Source organism: Dromaius novaehollandiae, chromosome 2 (genome assembly GCF_036370855.1).
Source record: "Dromaius novaehollandiae isolate bDroNov1 chromosome 2, bDroNov1.hap1, whole genome shotgun sequence".
NCBI classification, from domain to species: Eukaryota; Metazoa; Chordata; class Aves; order Casuariiformes; family Dromaiidae; genus Dromaius; species Dromaius novaehollandiae.
In genome coordinates this window covers 161,415,979-161,433,765 of record NC_088099.1, presented here as the reverse complement: position 1 = coordinate 161,433,765, position 17,787 = coordinate 161,415,979, and the positions used below count along the sequence as shown (strand labels likewise).

At 44.9% G+C, this 17,787-nt stretch overlaps 1 protein-coding gene across 1 annotated transcript in view; it reads left to right on the top strand.

The window, feature by feature from the left end:
- The first annotated feature begins 2,549 nt into the window (after positions 1 to 2,549).
- Positions 2,550 to 17,787, top strand: part of NDRG1 (N-myc downstream regulated 1) — a 38,819-nt gene continuing 23,581 nt past the window's right edge. The window contains exons 1-3 of the mRNA XM_026113649.2: positions 2,550 to 2,649; positions 14,488 to 14,566; positions 17,181 to 17,216. Coding sequence (XP_025969434.1) covers positions 14,504 to 14,566; positions 17,181 to 17,216 — 99 coding nt within the window. The 5' untranslated portion in view covers positions 2,550 to 2,649; positions 14,488 to 14,503. The remainder of the gene's footprint in view (positions 2,650 to 14,487; positions 14,567 to 17,180; positions 17,217 to 17,787) is intronic.

Here is a 17,787-nt window from a genome sequence, read left to right as displayed (position 1 = left end):
CACTTACCAGCCGTACAGAGCTGGTTTATTAGAAAAATATAATGCGCATAGCAGAAATACTCATCAGCTTTTCAGAGGGCCCATGTGGGTAGCAGTTTGCCCATCTCTCCAGCACAGTGGTTCCTAAATGACACATGTGCATGTGCATCCTGCTACTGGCAGGAGGGGAGTGCACTGCGAGCTGCGTGCAACCCTACGCAGGGCCAGAGCTCCCTGCGACAGCTGCTCTTGCGTCACCAGTGGCACTGCTCCAGTAAACTCCATGTGGACATCCCAGCTCTCCCAACCTGTCTTCTGAGGAGACTTTTTGAAGCAGAGAGGAAAGATGCTCCCTAAGTTTTCAGCTGTGCTCCTTTCTGGCACAAGGCAGGATTTGGCTCTCTGAGTACAAACTTTGGTGATTACATCTTCACATAGTAAAATACTTCCTAACTTGGATTTTTGGAATGACTTTGTTTTCTTTTGCAATCCACCATCCACTCTCAAAAGACACTGTAAATTGCTATGGTATTCTCAGCCTTATAAACTAGCAAAATAGCTGGGAAAAGTGCTTGAGCTAGTGGGAGCTCAGTTCAGATGCAGATTCCCAGGCTTTCCTGTCCACATGGGCTAGCAACGACTGGCTTCTGGACACTCCAGTCTGCCTGTTTGTCGCAAATATTTGTGGGGGTCCAAACACTACATGTGGTCTAAACAAGAAACACACTGCAAAGGCCAAAGGAAAAGAAATTACTAAGTTCACTCCCAACTCAGAGCAATTCTCACTGTTTTTACTGCAGAAGTCTGACTCCCAGTTCACTCCATCTGAATCTCCAGAGCCGCAGGCCCCTTCCCCAAAAAGCGGCCAAGCACAGCAGACTGAAAAACTGCTTGAGGATGGGCCAAACCACACAGTTCAGACACTGACCCAGATCTGTTTTCTGAAGGACTGAATGTTTCTGAGCTGGGATTTTGTTTCATGAAGGGAGGATTAATCCCCTGGAAAATTAGTCAAGCCCATCTTCTTGTTCCAGTATTTGTACTCGTTCCATAACTTTAGGAACCACTGAGCTAGATAAGTCTTCCATAACAAACATAGCAAGCCAGTGAGCTGATGACTTAATCTTGAAGATTTTACTCCAAAATCAATTCAGTTATAAATGAAATTACTTTTGTTGGTCTCACTGGTTTCCTGGACTCAGAGATTAGAATGAATACAAACATGGTTAGATCTTTTATGTCCAAAAAACAAAGAAAACACACAAAAAGCAGAGCTGTCTGTGCCTCAGAATGACAAATGCTTGTCTTCTGTTCTTTTAGAAATACTTCTCATCCTTGCAGGCATAACCTAATCAACTATAAGAAAATATGATAAGAAATTTGCTTTCTTCTAGACTTCTAGACTTCTAGACTAATGAGAGTTAATGCAGCACAGCATGGTCTCCCACCATTTCCTGGTGGAAAAGGAATGAGATTTCCAGTGCTTTTCTTCCTAAGGCAACACTTCTGACTTGGGTACAGAAATTGATTTAAGAGTAGAGAAGCTAGTATGCATTTGAACAGAACCAAGCTTTTATAGACTGGATTTAATGAGTTTATTGTATAGCTGAAAAAACAGAAGCAGAGAGTTTAATGAAGACAGCTTCAGAGTTTTGGGAATTTCCGATTTCCTTTTCAAGCCACTGCATGAGGGAGCATGACAGCATGCTGTGGATTTCATCGATTTGGGTCACAGTAACCTGTCCTAACAGTGAGGCTGGTAAGTAAAATCACAGAGATGGGGTACATGTGCTTTACAGAAAACAGGGAAAAAGTAGTCCAGGCTGTCACCATTTAACCTGCCCGTTTGCAGGCGTTTACACACAGAAGTATTTATTGAGAGGTATCCTTTACTCAGCAGGCTCCAGCCCCTTTTTGGAATAAACGATTAGCTGCGCTTCCTGCCAAAGAAGCTGTTCTCTGGGAAACTCGCACAGCATTTGCAGCACCGGCTGCACCCTCCGAACTTCACTAGAAATTCATGAAGGCATTATTTTGCTTCTACTGAAATCGGAGTTTGTTTCTAGCGGTCACATTACCATAGGAGCATAGGATACTGCAGTTCAGGATCTGGTAAACAGACATAATTTTATGTGGCAGCATACACATCCCCACGACTTTGACCACCGGCGCCCAGACCTCGCTGTTGCAGTCCTTCCCTGGGCATTTCCCACCGCTGCTGCTCGCGAGGCCTTCTGGCAAGCGCCTTGCCCAGACTCGCCCCTCCTCGCCAGAGGGTGCGAAACCCCTTCTTCCCGGGGCCTTGATCGCTCCGGGACTCGGTCCTGCACCGCGGCCAAAGCCTGCTCGGGAGGGCGAGGTCGGAGGCGAGTCCCTGCCCGGGCTGCACGACCGGCGGCGGGCGATCCCCGCTGATGTCGCGCGGCGCGGCGCGGTGCAGAGCAGGGCGCGGTGCAGAGCGGGGCGCGCCCGGCGCGGGGCGTCGGGGACGCCGGAGCGCGGAGCGGGTGGCGGCGCGGGCTCGGCCCCGCCGCGGGCACCGGGGCGGCGGCGGCGGCGGGCAGCGCCGCCCGGCGGGCGGGGCGCGGGCTATAAATCCGCCCCGCGGCGGTGGGCGGCGGCGGTAGGAGCGCGGCGGCGACGGCGCACGGAGAGCGGCTCCCGCGGCGGGTAAGGCAGCATCCGCGCTGGCGGGCTCCCTCCGTGCCCCGCTGCCCTTCGAGGGGGCAGGAAGGGGTCCCTGAGCATCACCTCCCCTCCTTTTTTATTATATATATTTTTTTAGTTAATAAACCCCTTTTCCTCCCCTCCGTCCGAGGCGGCGGGGAAGCCGGGGATTGGCGCCTGCTGGCGGGGTGGTGCCGCTTCCGCGCATCGGTCTCTCCTGTTGCAGCTCCGGGCGGGGAGAAAACAAGCTTTGAAGCCAGTGCCGCGACTTTTCTGCCGGCAGTGGGCTCCTGGCGCTTGCGGCGTCCTGCCTTCGCAGCTCTGCTCGGGGTCTGCCACAGGTGACCGGCCCGAGGAGTGAGTGCCCCGTTGTGTCCGTGGGGTCGTGTCCGTGCGTGGCGAGAGCCGCGGTTTCCCGGTGAGCACCGCCGGCGCTGCTCGGCTTCAGCGCAGCGTTTGCAGAGCGAGCGCCGTCCGGGGACCGGAGCTGATGACATAACGTGTCATTTGGTTTCTGCCGCTCAGGATGTTTGGTTTGAGCCTAGAAAATGTAGTTGGTAATAGGGGCATGGGACCGGTTCCCTGCTAGCTGTTGCACTGTTTGACTTCCTGTGGATTTTGGTTCGTGATGGATTTTGGGGGGCAGGGAGGCACAAGTGTCAAAAATAAACAGCTGCAGAAAAACTGACCATTCAGGGCAAGCACTGGAGATATTCTGTAAACAAGAGCTGTCAAATGCTTCAAGTAAACATGGGAAAAGCCTGTCTTCTTGCTTTTAGTCCTGGCAGTTACGGGCTTGTTATGGGCATAACTTGCAGCAAAACTTCAGTGAGTGGCATTGAGTTGATGGCAGGTTGAACTTGGTGCTCGGAGCAGGTTTTTAAAAATCTTGTGCTCTTTTAACTTATCCATAGTCTAACATAGTTAGAACAACAGCAAGCATTTCATGACTGCAGATCATATGGTAAAACTGAGCAGCTGGTGCAGCAAAAACAGTGTTTCTTAAAAGTTTGTACAGTCCATTGAGTGCTAATAAGCTCTCTGCCCTTCAAAAACTAATTTATGTTCAGGAGGGCTTGGTATGTGTTCTGACATACAGAGATTTATGGAAAATACTGATGTAATGAAACCATTTTTTAATGTTGTAATGAGAGACTACATAGGATGTGTGTGGTTTGTGTGCATAGTGTTTTGCAGTATGAATGGAACAGACTGCATGGAGTGAGGGTCTGGGGAGCTGGAGGCCACAACTTCTCAGTCTGAGTTCCTTGCAGTGCAGGACAGCAGATGCCTGACCAGGCTGGACTTTGACAACTTTGAACTAAAATTTCTGCAAGAAACTTATGTGAACTGAGAGATGAAATCTTTCCCTTGAGCACACTACAAAGTGGGTGGCCTCAAACCAGACTGGTGGAGAGGGGTCTAGAAGGTCCTGACAAGCTGGGGTTTTCACTTGATTCCCTTAGGAAAAAGTGTTTATCTAATGATTGCCTTCCCTTCATTCGCTGGCCGCTTCACCCAAGGTGACAACAGGATAGAGATGTTAGAAGTGTCGAGGTCCTGCAGGATTTGACAGTAGCTGAAGAAGTGCTGTGCGTGCCCCTGCCGAGGGAGAGCTGCTGCATGGGAGCTGGCACCAGCACCACCGACAAGCAGACTCCTCCAGCGCTGCTGTTTCTGTGCCGGACAATGGCCTTTTTGTTCTTGCCAAAAGCAAAAGGAATGCTAGAACCGTGACAGATCATTTGGGTAGATTAAATTTAAGTGAATGCTCAGTAAAAACAGCAGGATTTCCCAATTTGCTTTATTCTGGTGGGAGATATTCTGTTCTTTGAATATTCCTATTTCATTATGACAGTTAAATGAGAAATCAGTGCATCTTGGGAGACAGTATGGCATGGGAGCCTGGTCCCCCAAAATAGTTATAAGGCAGTTGAATAATTTCCGTCTGCTCTGGCAATTGAGGTGGGATAACAATGGATTGATGTGATAAGTTCTTAGATTCAGATTCATAAACCTAAATGATTGGCTTGGTTTGACTAAAGGGCAACATATAGCTTCTCTTCACCAGATTAAAGGATTTCAGTGAACTTCTAACTTCCCATAGAAAATATTGTTTTTACACTTAACCTCATTAGAACCTGGGAACCTGTTGCACTAAACACTGAATGTGTATGTAATGAGACATTTCCTGATTTTTATTACCTAAATGGACAGAGGGAAAGAAAAGATACAGAACTGGCTTGAAGTTCTTCAGAAAGAAGACCAGAAACTGAAATTCTCAAAAATAAGAATTCTTATTATGGTAGATTGACTGTGTTTACATTATACATAGAGCTGGAAGCCTAAAGCAACACAGGCCCTTTTGCTAGCAGGGGAGAGCACAACCTGGGCAGCCAGTGGCCTGGATCAGTTCAGTCCTAGGACTGAGCTGTACGCAGCACCAGTGAGTTTCTCTAGTTGGCCAGGTTTGGCAACTTAAGCAAAACTGCAGAAACCAGGAGATGCTCATTAATGCAACAACTTCTTGGTCTTAACAGTGATTAAATGCTGTTTCTTAGGACCAAAGACAACTTCTGACCAGCAGTTTGTTTACATTTAATCCGCACATTGTGTCAGAGCGCCTAAAAATTTCAGGAAGTGTAGAGGAGCCTACTTTCTCTGTCACTAGCCCTGTTTCACCAAGTAAGGTGATTTTGCATATAGACTGCCTTTCAGCTTCTACGTATAAATTTTTGAGCTTACCTAGTGCCCAAAGGTCCCTTCAGCCTTCTTGCTGAAGAACTTCCTAGAGGTTGGAGCGGGGAGAGTGTCTCCAGCTTTTGGCAGATTGGGGAAACCCTATCTCTGGGCTGTCTGTCAAAAGTTGGGTCTCAAGAGTTACAAATAAACTACTTTCTAGCACTGGAAAGTCCTGGGAAACACTCTGTAACTTTTCTGGAAGCTGAAAAAGAAGGCAACACCATTTTCAGATTTTGTACTGTGTGTTGCTACAGATGACTAAAATCTGGGTTAGGCCTCTTGGACATCAACAGCTATGAATATAATGGCTACTGAACTTGATGTTTCTCTCAAATGGTGGGGTGTTTTTTCCTATCTGTGTCGCTTCCAGAGCCCTGGGTAAATTCAGCAGGGCCAGCCAGCAGGAGGTAATCCTGCTGTTAATTCCCTTTGGCTGCAGGGTTAGAGTAACAGTAAGAAACCGTTCAAAGCTTCTCCTGAATATGGTGGTCATGTATCATTAAAGTGTGATGACAGCACAATTTAACTCACTACTGAGAGTTGCTAAGAATTAGTACCATTATTTGCCATTTAATTAGGCATAGCAGGTGCTCAGAGGGTTGAGATTGCAATCATCCGGGTTTCAGGCCCGAATGCACCAGCTCCTACATTAGGGAATGCAGGAGATGAATTTAGTTTTCACCAATGTGTTGGTGCAGGATCAGGCTTATTTTGTTTCATACTTGGCTCAAGAGTGTTGTCTTTGGGTGATGCCCAGCGGTATGGAGTCAAACAGGACAGTCTCCATGCAGGGGTGCTGCACCACTGTCCCTGGGGCTGATTTTTTCCGCAACTGCATCTGCTTTGCACAGAGCAGGATGTATGTCAGTTTTTACTGCTCTTATTTTGTGTGGCCGATCAGGCTTCCTATGTTTCTTTTGGGGTTTGTGCTACTTCCTTTCAGTTAATTGCCACAATTTTAATGTGTCTCTTTCATCTGTCAGTCAGGTTTTTTTCTCTTTACAGCTGGAATTTGGTCAGTGCAGATCTTCCTTTTCGAGCCTGGTTTTAAAATTGGATATTCACTATTTTTCCAAGCCTTGGACTGGCTACTTCCTGTCTGAACTAAGTATAGCTTTAAAAGTATAGCTCTTAGCTGCTTTTCTACCATGGATGTGTATGGGCAGCCTGCTAGCGCTGTATGGATGATGCAAAAATTAATGGAAAGAGCAGGTCTTAAACTAGTACAGCATAAAAACCTACCTGACTATCAAACAAATCTTCCCATGTGCTTTCATCCTTCCCTTGGGGTGTTTTTTTTTTTTGTTGCTTTTGTTTTTTTGCTCTGTTCTTGTCATTTCACCACTCTTATGTGGTGACCTTTTAACCCTTTACAGAAATTCTGATTTTTAGGAAGGAAAAGCTAAGTGATAAGGATCTTAATCTGTAATCTCTCGGAAGGAGATCCTGTAGGTGGAGGCACCGGTGTTCAACGCAACACAGCCGCGCTGTGTCTAAACATATGAAGGTATTTAATGGTACACATAAGATGTAATGGATGAGTTAAAAGGCTGATAAAGGGGAATTTCTTTGTTAGCAGAGTACGCAGACATCCAGGCAGGAAATGTGGTGTTGGAGGAAGGAAGGATTGCTCTTGCTGCAGGTCGCTGGTTTGCTTCCTTCAGGATGCTCCTGTGCTTATTGTCAAACTGGTGGTGTCATTTTCCTGCTGCTACAGTTGCAGGATGCTCTAAATGTCTTGTTCCTGCTAGATTTTAGGATGTGTTTGTATCCTCGGATGAAGTTACACCGTACTATGTTACATGCCTATTCTATGAAATGGAGGCGTTGCAGTTTTATAATGACCCTTTATATTTTGGCAAATTCAAATTTTTTTCCCTAGATAATGTAATTTAATCTCATATTTTTTTCCAGGTAAAACATACTGCCTTTTATGAAGTTGTGTATAAAATTGTAATCTTAAATAGTAATTTGGGCATGGATAATTCCAACCCCTCTTGTCAATGGAGTCTGGAAAGGGAACTTAAAATTTTCAAAGTCTTCTACCTGATGTAATGCGTGCTAAGCTGGAGCATGAGTGGATAAGGTTTTGAAAAAAGTTATTCGAGGCTGCAGAACTGCTTGTTGTCCATCCTGAAGGAATATGAAAGCCTTATCTTGGGAAGGAAGGAATATTCTGGCCCTGGATAGTGTTAACTTGAACACTCACTCGCTAGTCTCTTCTGCTGTGCTATAGGCCAGAGTGTGCTCAGCCCTTGTGAAGATCCTAACATGCCTCGAGGTGCTGAGACTTGCAGACAACAGAAGGCCATGACCCAAATCTAATCTTGAGAATTTCAGCTTGGGCAAACACTTACATTTGGCTGACTTTATAATGGGGTTTTCTTAAGGAGAATGAAAGGTGTGTCCTTAACATCTTAGCCACTTGTGCCAGGTTTTGAGTCCTGATTAAGACCAAGAGTGCTAGAGTTCTTCCCAGAAGAGGGGTCTGGGAGCTCACAGGAGCAAATTAATATCCATAAATTCTACTTTCCTCCTTAAAAGCAGACAAAAACTTAAACACTTGTCAAGGAAAATGTCAGCCCAAACATGCTGATAAGAGTTTTTAAAGAGAACTTATAGCAGTAATGAGCAAGCAATTTTAATAGGTGGTAGGACAAGTAGTGTTTTGAACTCAAAGCCATAATCTGTATAGTATGACCTAATAAATAAATGTCAGTTAAGATGCACTGTCAGCCTTAGCTGTGATATTATGCAATTTGAGAACTTAGCTTTGCAATAGCAGCATGAAAACACAAGACACAAAAAGAAACCGCTATGTACTTGCAGGGGTGTGACCTAGAGCCAAATAACATTCTTCATCTCTGAGTATACTACAAGCCTGTTCCTTCTGGAATAATCTCAGTATGTTTTTGCCTCTAACTTGCAGGAACCACCCACTTTTTGAAGTAGTTGCAGCTGGGCAGAAGCTATGAACTATTAAACCATGGCAGATTGAAAATAGAAGGGGGTGGGAAGCATGGCCTGACACTGGTGAGCTTCAGGAACAATAGCTTGTTTCTTGTCTGTTTAGACTGCAATCTTTGTGGCAAAAGCCGTCTCTTCCATGTTATGAAACGCCTAGTGCATCTTTGCAATATTCATTATTTATTCTGCTTCCAAAGTCCAGCCTCACACTCAGGTGCAGAGAAGGTGTGAGTATTCATAGCAATGCGTTGCCTTTAATCTGTGCTTAAGACCTTTAATTTTGCAGTCAATTCAGGAAAGGGTGAGACAGATGCAGAGAAGGGTGAGGAGGGTGTTTGGGGAGGGAAAGACCATGGGCTAGCTTGGTCATGCAACAAAATGAAGCCTGGGAAGACATCTGATCACTCTTTGCTCTTTCCACCCTGCGGTGCTTGCCACCCACAGCGTGGAGTCCTTTAAAACTAAAGGACAATATTGGCACCAGAACAAATGGGTGTAATGCATTTCTAAATAAACTTAGGCTGCCAATGAGATGTTGGCCTCTTCCCGTGCGAGCAGCGGGTTCCCCTGCCCCACACACTGTGCTGGGCCATTGCCCTGAGGAAGAACTGCTTGCGTGTCAGCTGAAAACTGCTGCTTGAGGAAGCAGGTTGGGATGATAGCTCCTGTCGTAGCTAGAAAGTCCTGTGCAAGCACTAGTGTTTAAGTTCTTTAAAGAAACTTCTTACTATTGGAGACTTCAGTTTCACAGAAGTGTGACTGGAAGCAGTTTTAGATGACAGATGTTAAAGAAATCTGAATTTCAGAACTTTGTCACGGTTTGTAATCTCTTCTTCCTGGAGCTGTAACATTGTCGTCTGGCAGCCGCTGAAGCAGAAACCCACCTCAGACTGTTGCAAGCTCTCTGTTTCCCTGCAGACTAGAAAACACCAACAACTTCCACCATTGTGGAGGGGGCAAGTGTGAGCCAGACTTTTATTCCTCTGAAACAGGAGGGGAACCCAAGCTTTCCAAGGAGCATTCTTCAGTGCATCCCTCAGCGAAAGTATTGTGCAAACTGTGTTGCAACAGTTTTCTTAAGCGTTTCCTATCATCACTCCAGCTTGCTTTAATGCTACTACTGAGGTACAGCTGCCAGAATATATCGTGCACATGAGTAGTAACTAGTTCCTGGGCTGGCAATTTTGCAGTTTAAAGGTTGTGTCTGAACCCAAAGTCATTGCAGCTGAACTCTGTGCATTTACAGACATTTGTGCCAATCATACAAGTGAAACAGCTAGCACAGAAGGGCTGGAAAAGAGCCTGGAGATCTTGGCTTTCTGGCCGTGGGGATATGATGAAAGCAAAGGCAAGCGTAGCCGTGAGAAACGCTGCAGTGAGGCATCCGCGCGCCGTGAGCTGGAGCCCAGCGGTGGATCAGCTGCTGGCTCCATCGTACACTCGTCTCCTTGTGGCTTAGTTCGACTGTTTGGCACAGCACTCGAGGTCTTGGCCAAAACAGTTCAGTTTGCTAATCAGATCGATTAGCACATTGCACAAATCTAACATTAAAAATGGCTAAAACTTTAAGCCCTTCTCGGTTTTGGCTTTGAGCACTGCTGTTAGGCCACCGGAACCGGTGGCTGAGGCAGGCAGCAGCCTGAGCTCTCTCTCACCGATAGCACTCGCTAAAGCACGCTGCCTGTGGAGTAGCGCGCAAAGGGCTTTGACAGGAAATAAAAGCAAATTGGTGAGAAACAACACACGTTAACTGGAGTGCGTACAGTGTGCTGGGCTTTAAGAGGGCTGGGTGGCAGCGGTTTGCACAATGCCTGTGGATCAGAAGCTCTCCTGAGGCCGCGGTATTGGTAGCCCCAAGCGTTCAACGCCGCCGGGCAGCATCGTTGTTTCAGTTCCCCGAGGTGGTGGTGGCGGCTGTTTTCTCTAAGTTGAGAAATGCGCTGTGGTTCCTTATCTTTGATTTGAGACTTTAGGTGATTTAAGGCTTACTATTCCAAGCGTCCTTGGTGTCTGGTTATTGACTCTTAATTGCAAATTGAGATTATCATGGAATTACTGGAGGCGAAGGGAAACAAGTCCCAAGCAATTCAGCGTCTTCAGCTCTTGACACTTGCTGTTCAAACTGTTCATTCGGGTGCTACTTAACTGTCAAAAGGGAGGCTTTTTTAAGGGAGAGGAAGAACTGTGGAAGAATCACTCTTATTAAAACCTCTTTCTTGACTTATTTTGTGGAGCTATGTCACAGAGAATCGGTAACTCGGTACCCCAAGGAGCTCGTGATGACAGTGCCTGTGAGAAAGCATAGCTTAAAGAGGGAATAGTATAGGCAGATACTTCTGCATGAACTGCAAAATGAATAATTTCCAAATGAATCATAAATAGGAAGACTGGATTTGTGCTGTGTATTATGAACTATCTGAAATGTAAACTGCATCCAATGAGAGTGTGCGTTGTGGAGTGTAGCTACGTCGGGATAACCATACACTGGTGCCTCTAATTGAATTCCACTCCTTTCTTTTTAGGTGAGATGGGTTTTTTCAAGCTCCTCTCCAATTTACAGTGTCCATAACTTTTTGGAGGGCAGTGGTGGGTGGACACTAGTTCAGTGCTGGCTGTTAATTGCTAGGAGATGCCTAACTGGCCATTGGTGAGGCTGCAAGTGATGCTCAAGCATCACAGTAGCTTTCTTTGCTTTGCTGTTGGAGGTCTGAGCTGCACAGTTATTTGCTCTCCAGCGATGTACACCTGGTTCAGACCTGTGACTGATGGCAATAGTTGCTATTCAACTTGGGCAAAGCTCTCGAGGTGTTTTAGCTCTCTCGCTCCTTGCCCAACCCTGCTTGTTTCAATAGTGCTTTATCTACTGCAGAATGATAAAGCCACAAAGCGCCACCCCTCCACTTACCTGTATTCCTACAGGGAATATCCTGAGATATATTCTGAATTGTTAAGAGCTGAATAACCAGGGCCAGGGAAATGATTCTTGAGCCTTGTTTAGGAAACTTTGGTGGTTTGGGAGCAGGGGGTTTGGGCAGGACTCAGTTCAGAAAGGCCTTTTTGAATGACCTTAGTGATCAGCCTTGCACAGACTGCTTCACCCAACCCGTGCCCCTCGGCTCCCTATATGCTGGCTTACTACTTTTCCTGCTATTTGGCAAAACACACGTGTGATCACTTTTAAAGGACTTTGCCAGCAGCAAAGGTGCCTTAAACCTTTAATTTGTCCCAGCCAGAGGCACAACTGTTTTGAAATGTAATCCTTTGAGCCGCAATTCCAGCCAGTTCGGCTCATAACTGGTGGGAGCCCACTTGGAGGAGGTAGGTGGTCCTGGAGGGGGAACCTGGCACCTCTGAGCACACCGCTTGGGCAAAGTGGGGTGAACAAGGAAAAAAAAAAATTGCTTTTCTCAGAGCTGGCAACTTTGCACAAATGCTTGCAAATATAAATGAACTTTGAATTTTGAACACTTCTGTGAGGCAAGTGCTTTGAGACGTGCATAAAGCAATGCTTGTATGCTTATCTATTTAGAAAAGTCCTGCAGTTGCTTTGGCTTCAAGCTACCGTGCCACGTAAGAGGGGAGTGCAAACGCGCCCATTTACATATTATAAAATTTGTGCTGAGCACGGATGATAAAAAACCACTTCCCCAGCAACTTTTTCTTCTGAAAATAGGATTTTTTTTTTTTCTCTTACAGGGGAGTCAAATGCCAGTATTTTGTTTGACACTTCTGGCAAACAAACGGCATGTTGTCTTGCCGGGTGATCAGAGTTGTTTCTTGGTGGGAAAGTTTCAGGTGTTGCCAATGGAGGGAAGGAAAACCCAGAACTTGGAAATGCCTGACCTGAAAACATAATGTGGTTTAAAGATCTGATCTGGTTCCAAAAGCGAGCACTTGTTACACATTAAGCCTTTGTTCAGCAGATCTTTATGGAAGTAGTGTGATCTGCTTGTCAGCACTTCCCAGTGTCGGTGCTTTTGGAAACATTGAGCAACAACTTTGAACTATTATGAAAACAGTATTGTTTTTTAAGGTTATAAAAGGCATCGATGCTGTTCTTTGGCACTGCTTTTTTCGTCATTTGTAGTCAATGATCTGACTCCCTGAAAATCTGAAACTGTCCCATGTAAACAACTTTCTTCCACAAACACAAGCTGTGGTATTGTTCCCCCAGCCACTTCTTACTGGAAAACTGCGGGGAGTCTGGCTTCTTACTTTCCTCCGGTATAGACAAAACATGGAAAAACCTTGCATGCTTCTAACCCGGGCTGCAGAATTGAGGGGAACATTAAGGTGCTATTTCTGTCTTAACAGAACTTGCTGCTGTGCAAAAAGAGCCTCTTGAGTTAGGTGCATCTGCATGTAAATATCTTCAGCCTTGAAATATTGCTGCAGCGTTCGTTTTCCCTTTCTGCCGTACACAATAGCTCACTGTGTAGGATAGCAGATTACAGAGATGGCCGTAATTGGGAGAGTATGTAACACTGTTTCTAAAATGCCACTGTCAGCTTTGGCAAGCTTGTTTTAGCTTGTTCTTTATGATGAAAAATCTTAAGCAGGCTAAACTTTCTGGAAAAATTGAAGTGAAAGGGTGAATCAGAGTGACTGCTGGGGAATTAACTGTGTCTTGACTTTTCTGACTATTTAAATAGCTTTGGTGCCCTGTTGTAAATTTGGATTACAAATTACTTGGAATGGGGACAGTTTTGTTACTACCTCGTGCCTCAAGTGGTGGGGTTGAATATTCATGAAGCATTTCGCTAAGCTTAAAATCCCTAGTGTAAATATTTGCCAAAAAAAAATCGATCCAGTTGCATGGCTTGCAATAAGGATTCCTGAGTTCCAAAACTGCTTTCAGCTTTCACACGCATCACTGCTGCAATGGATGTTCAGCGTCAGCTCTCTTAATCTGTGCCTACCGCTTTATAGCTCTCTGCAGCATCCCGCCCTCTTGCAAACTTTCTCACTCGAACACCTTCGGCTGGGGAAAAGTGCATCCAGTTAAGCCATGGGGCTGAGTTCATATGATACTGCTGCCCCTGGCTGCCACTCCGGGCTTCACAGCCCTTCTTGAGCCTGAGGTCATTGGTGGTAGGCCGGGTGTATTGATTTAAATCAGGAGGCAGGAGACCGTGGTTTAAAGAATTGATTTTAATCTTGTTCTGTATTTTTATGCTTATTGTTTTCCCTCTTTGGGAAAAATGATGATTAAAATGTGTTTGTTTGCAACTGTACTTGTAAGTCCTAAGCATGTTACAGCCTTTTGTTTTGCATTGTGAATACACTTACACACTTTAGCTGAGACAATTCTAAAATTTTCTCAAGAAATAACTGCACTAACACATTTTATTGTTTTTTAGTCAATGAAATTCCAGTTTTGCCCCAAATGCATGAAAACAACATGACATGCATTTCTCCAGCAGGAGATGTGTTCAACCTGCTTTCACTTTTGTGTTCCTTATCTTGCCACTGAAACGAGTCCAGTAGCTCCTTCAAGAGCTGTTTCTGGTCATTCTGCAGGACCTGGCAGGGAGCAGCCCTCTGACTCCTGCACCTTGTCCTCTGCTGCGAGAACAAAAACATGGTGTTCTCCTGCAGCTCCTGATTTGGAGCGAACTGTTCGCTGAACTGAAAGAAGTCCCACTCAACATGCAGAATGCATCTGCAGAAGGGTCTGCTGCTCAGTTCCTCTTGGCAACAAACTAGTGCTGAGGATCTTGCAAGTCTTTCTGTGCTTTGGCAGAAAATTGCTGAAGCACTTAAGTTAGTGTAGGCCTTCATAAAGGTTGTTATAACACCAGTTGAGTTTAAACAGTTTAAGGTTAAATAAGCATTGTCTGTCCATATTGGAGGTTGAGGATAGAACCGGGGATCTGTGCACTCAGCATGGCATGACTGTGCTGGGGCTTTAGATGAGCTTAATACAAAAGATTTCCATGGGCAAAATAAACTGGGCGTCTTGCATCTGACTACAGCACTCCACATAAATGATTCCTCCAAGAGATCATAACCTTCTTGTAAAGACCTTCTAAACTATAACCCGAGATAGCGGGTCATTGGAGGGGATCTGTATTTGTTCCTGTATTTAATCTTTGATACAAGTTGAGAACAAATCTTTTTTCATCTTTGCAGATACCAGCTACTGACCATGTCAGCAGAGTTCCAGGATGCTCACCTTGCAGAGGTGAAACCTCTCGTAGAGAAGGAGGAGGTAAGTTTTTAAAGCTTTTTAGAGCTCAGGTGTTGTATTTCAGAGTTATTGTTGGAGCTGCACTTATTCTTAGATTAATTCTAGCAAATGTGTGTGAGAAAATGGAGACAACTGGAGGGCATGTAGATCCATCTATAGCTATAGACTGATAAATGTAGGGATACAAACTTTGCTCTACCGGTACTTATAAAGGAGGCACAACTATGCAGAGAGCCTTCTCTTCTCGGGGCACGTCTCTGTGCTGAGGTATGACCATGCCCCACCTCGTCCCCTCAGGCTGCACCGAGCTCTGCCTTGCCACAGCCAAACCGTCCCCGGGACTGCAGCCAGCTGTATGTACACAAGCTGTAGGCATACCTTGTGGGCTGCAGCATATCTTCAGCCTTTTTACTTAACTGTGCTGTGTTTCTTTCTTTTCTTTCCCTTTCCTCCTCCCCCTCGCTATTTTTCGGCAATTCTCTGCCCACGATGTCTGAGTTCGGTGGCTGTCTGGCCTTGTTCTGTAATAATCATGCTCTGTGCTTCAGTACGTTTGTGGCAAATACCGAACTGCACTACATGAATGAACCTGTCAGCTTTTCCCTTGAATCAAAAATAAGAATTTTTTTCTTCTGTTCACAATGATAGTGATTCTTGACAATAATGAATCTCTCTCTTCTGTTTTTCTCTACTAGAACTATTCATTGCTCTAGCTGCTACTTTCTTTTTCGTCCCCTACCTCTGTTGCATAAACACTTCAGAAAATTGTTTCCACTTAAGACTGCAGTGAAAGGGCTGGAGAAACTTTAAACACAGCTCTTTTGCCAAGGACACTGCATGAAAGCAGAGCTTGTTTGGATACCAGTGAAAGCAGCACTCAAACTTTTCAGAAATTAAGATCCCCTTTTTAATGCCAATATTGTTCAGCAGTAACAAAGTGAAGCAGATATTAAACAGAAGTGTCATAGTTACGGAAATGTCTTTGCTTTGAAGTTCTTCAAATAAATGTCTTAACATTGAAGAACTTCTGGGGTTTCTATAGCATGTAGATGAGAAGTTGTATCTTGACGACAAACTATATGCTTTTATTCATGATGCTGCCTTAAGTTTCATCTATACACAGAAACTGGCACGCAGTTACTCTGCATTGATTTCCTGTGTGGCCATTCTTAACATGGAGTAAATGAGTTTGTTTAATGTATTTTGAGACTGGAAAAAATGATTGCCCTGAAAGACACTCAGCACATATCAAAATTAACAGAAGGGGCTGGCATTGAGTGGGTGATGCAACCTGAAGTCACATCTTGGCTTATTGTACACAAGTTTTCTTATATAGGTGGGTCTTTGCTTCTAAACAGTGGTGCAACCTCATGGCCATAGGATGTCTAGATGGATGCCGTATCCACATATATTCCTTTCAACTTTAGACCACACTTGAACACCACAATATTTTTTAAAAAATATAGCTTATTTTGTACCACTAGAGACCAACAGTGTAGTAAGAGTAAAACCCAGCAAATTGCCCAAGGTTAAAAATGTAGCCTGTGCAGAGTGAACTCTCATCTTGTGCTAAGACTGTGCAAATTGACTTCTACAAGCTCAGTCACCTCTTTAGATATCCTGTTTTCATATACAAGACACTGCCTACTTACATGAAGATCGTAATTGCAAGTTGTACTGCAGTGCTGGGAGTTCATCATCCAAGACAGCAGTTGTACTTCTGATATCTTCTGTCCTTAATTTACCTGGGCTTCTGGGGCTGCATGACTTCCTTGACAGGATCCTACCTAGGCTTTCTTTCTCTGTATTTCTTTTTCAGGCTTTGACTTCCCTGTTGTACTCTGCATTGTAACAAGTGTAGGCTTTGCAAAGCTGCTCTTCCCTCTGCATTTGACCACCCGAATGGAAATACAGAGTTAACATGTTTCATATCTCTTAATGGCTGGAGGTGGCTTGGAGGTGTTTCTCCCTTTGAGGCTGCAAAGCATCTTAGACTATCAAAGATAGGGAGGATGTTGCCCCATTTCCTTCCTGGCAAAGATACTGGACAGTGGTAGGAGGTTGTAGGGAATACTGATGGCCAGTCACAGGTTGGAACGGACCTCTCCATGTCTGGCCAGCTTCCCAAACATAACAAAGGTTGTTTTTGCCCAGAATAAAATCCTTCCCGCCTTTCACATTGTATAACCAAATTCCAGTAACGGCTGTGTAAGTGAGTTTCAAGTGCCCATTGCACGTCCTAACAAAGAGACCTTCCATCCTAGGACAGACTGAAGTGGGCTGTCAGCTGTCTCGTGGCTGGAATAAGCAATGGAAAAAAGCTCAGTGTTTTAGTTTTGACTTGTCCAGCAACTTTAGCAATAACTTAAGGTGTACTGGGTTTTGTTCCTTATTTTCCTAGTCTATAAGCCAGTATTTTACTGCTTTGACATTCACTGTGAAGATGAGTGGATAAAGGCTCTAGGGTGAATTTTTATATTAGGCAAGAGAGCTATTCATTAAATGAATGGGATGGGGCAGAACTTGTGGCTGCAAAATTTATGGCTTAGAGCACACGAGTCCAAGTGCTTATGTAAAAGTAGATTTCTCTAGCGACAAAAGTTGCTTGCATTAATGTCTTAAAATCTCTTCACAGGCTATCACTCGCCTCCTTCCAGACTTTGATGTTCAGGCAAGTAAAGCTCCTTTTTTCTTTGGGTAAAAGAGAAACTGAATTGATATTAAAAAAAAGGCAAAATGTGATCAGAAGTGACTGACTACTCATCAGAAATACTGTTATTGTGGGACAGGGCTCTGAATGGGGTTCTTACATAACGCTGTGAAGGGGACTGCAGGAGGCCTTTTCAAGCTGAAGCTGAGAAAGTTTCATCCAAAAGAGGTGAAAGGATTGCGGGCAGCTCTATTCTTGCCGCATGGGTTTCTTCAGCAGTTAGTGAAAGCAAAATATCCCTCCTGGCCTGCACGCATACACACACTTTCCCCAATTAATTTCCTTTCATTAGTGGGGGGCGTGCATTTCCTCTAAGGAAATGTCCCTCTTAATGTATCCCATTAAAGTTTCCCAATGAACGCTGAAGCCTGTGGAGCGGTGGTGACACTAAGCAGTCAGTTTTGTCCGGGGCAGTAGCTTCTGTATGTTTATTCCCAGCCAGAACATTAGCTCATAAAATATCCAGCTGGGTCAAATGGTGGTATGCCACTTTCCCATCTCTGATGCTTTGGAGAGTTGACTTTGTAAGTCT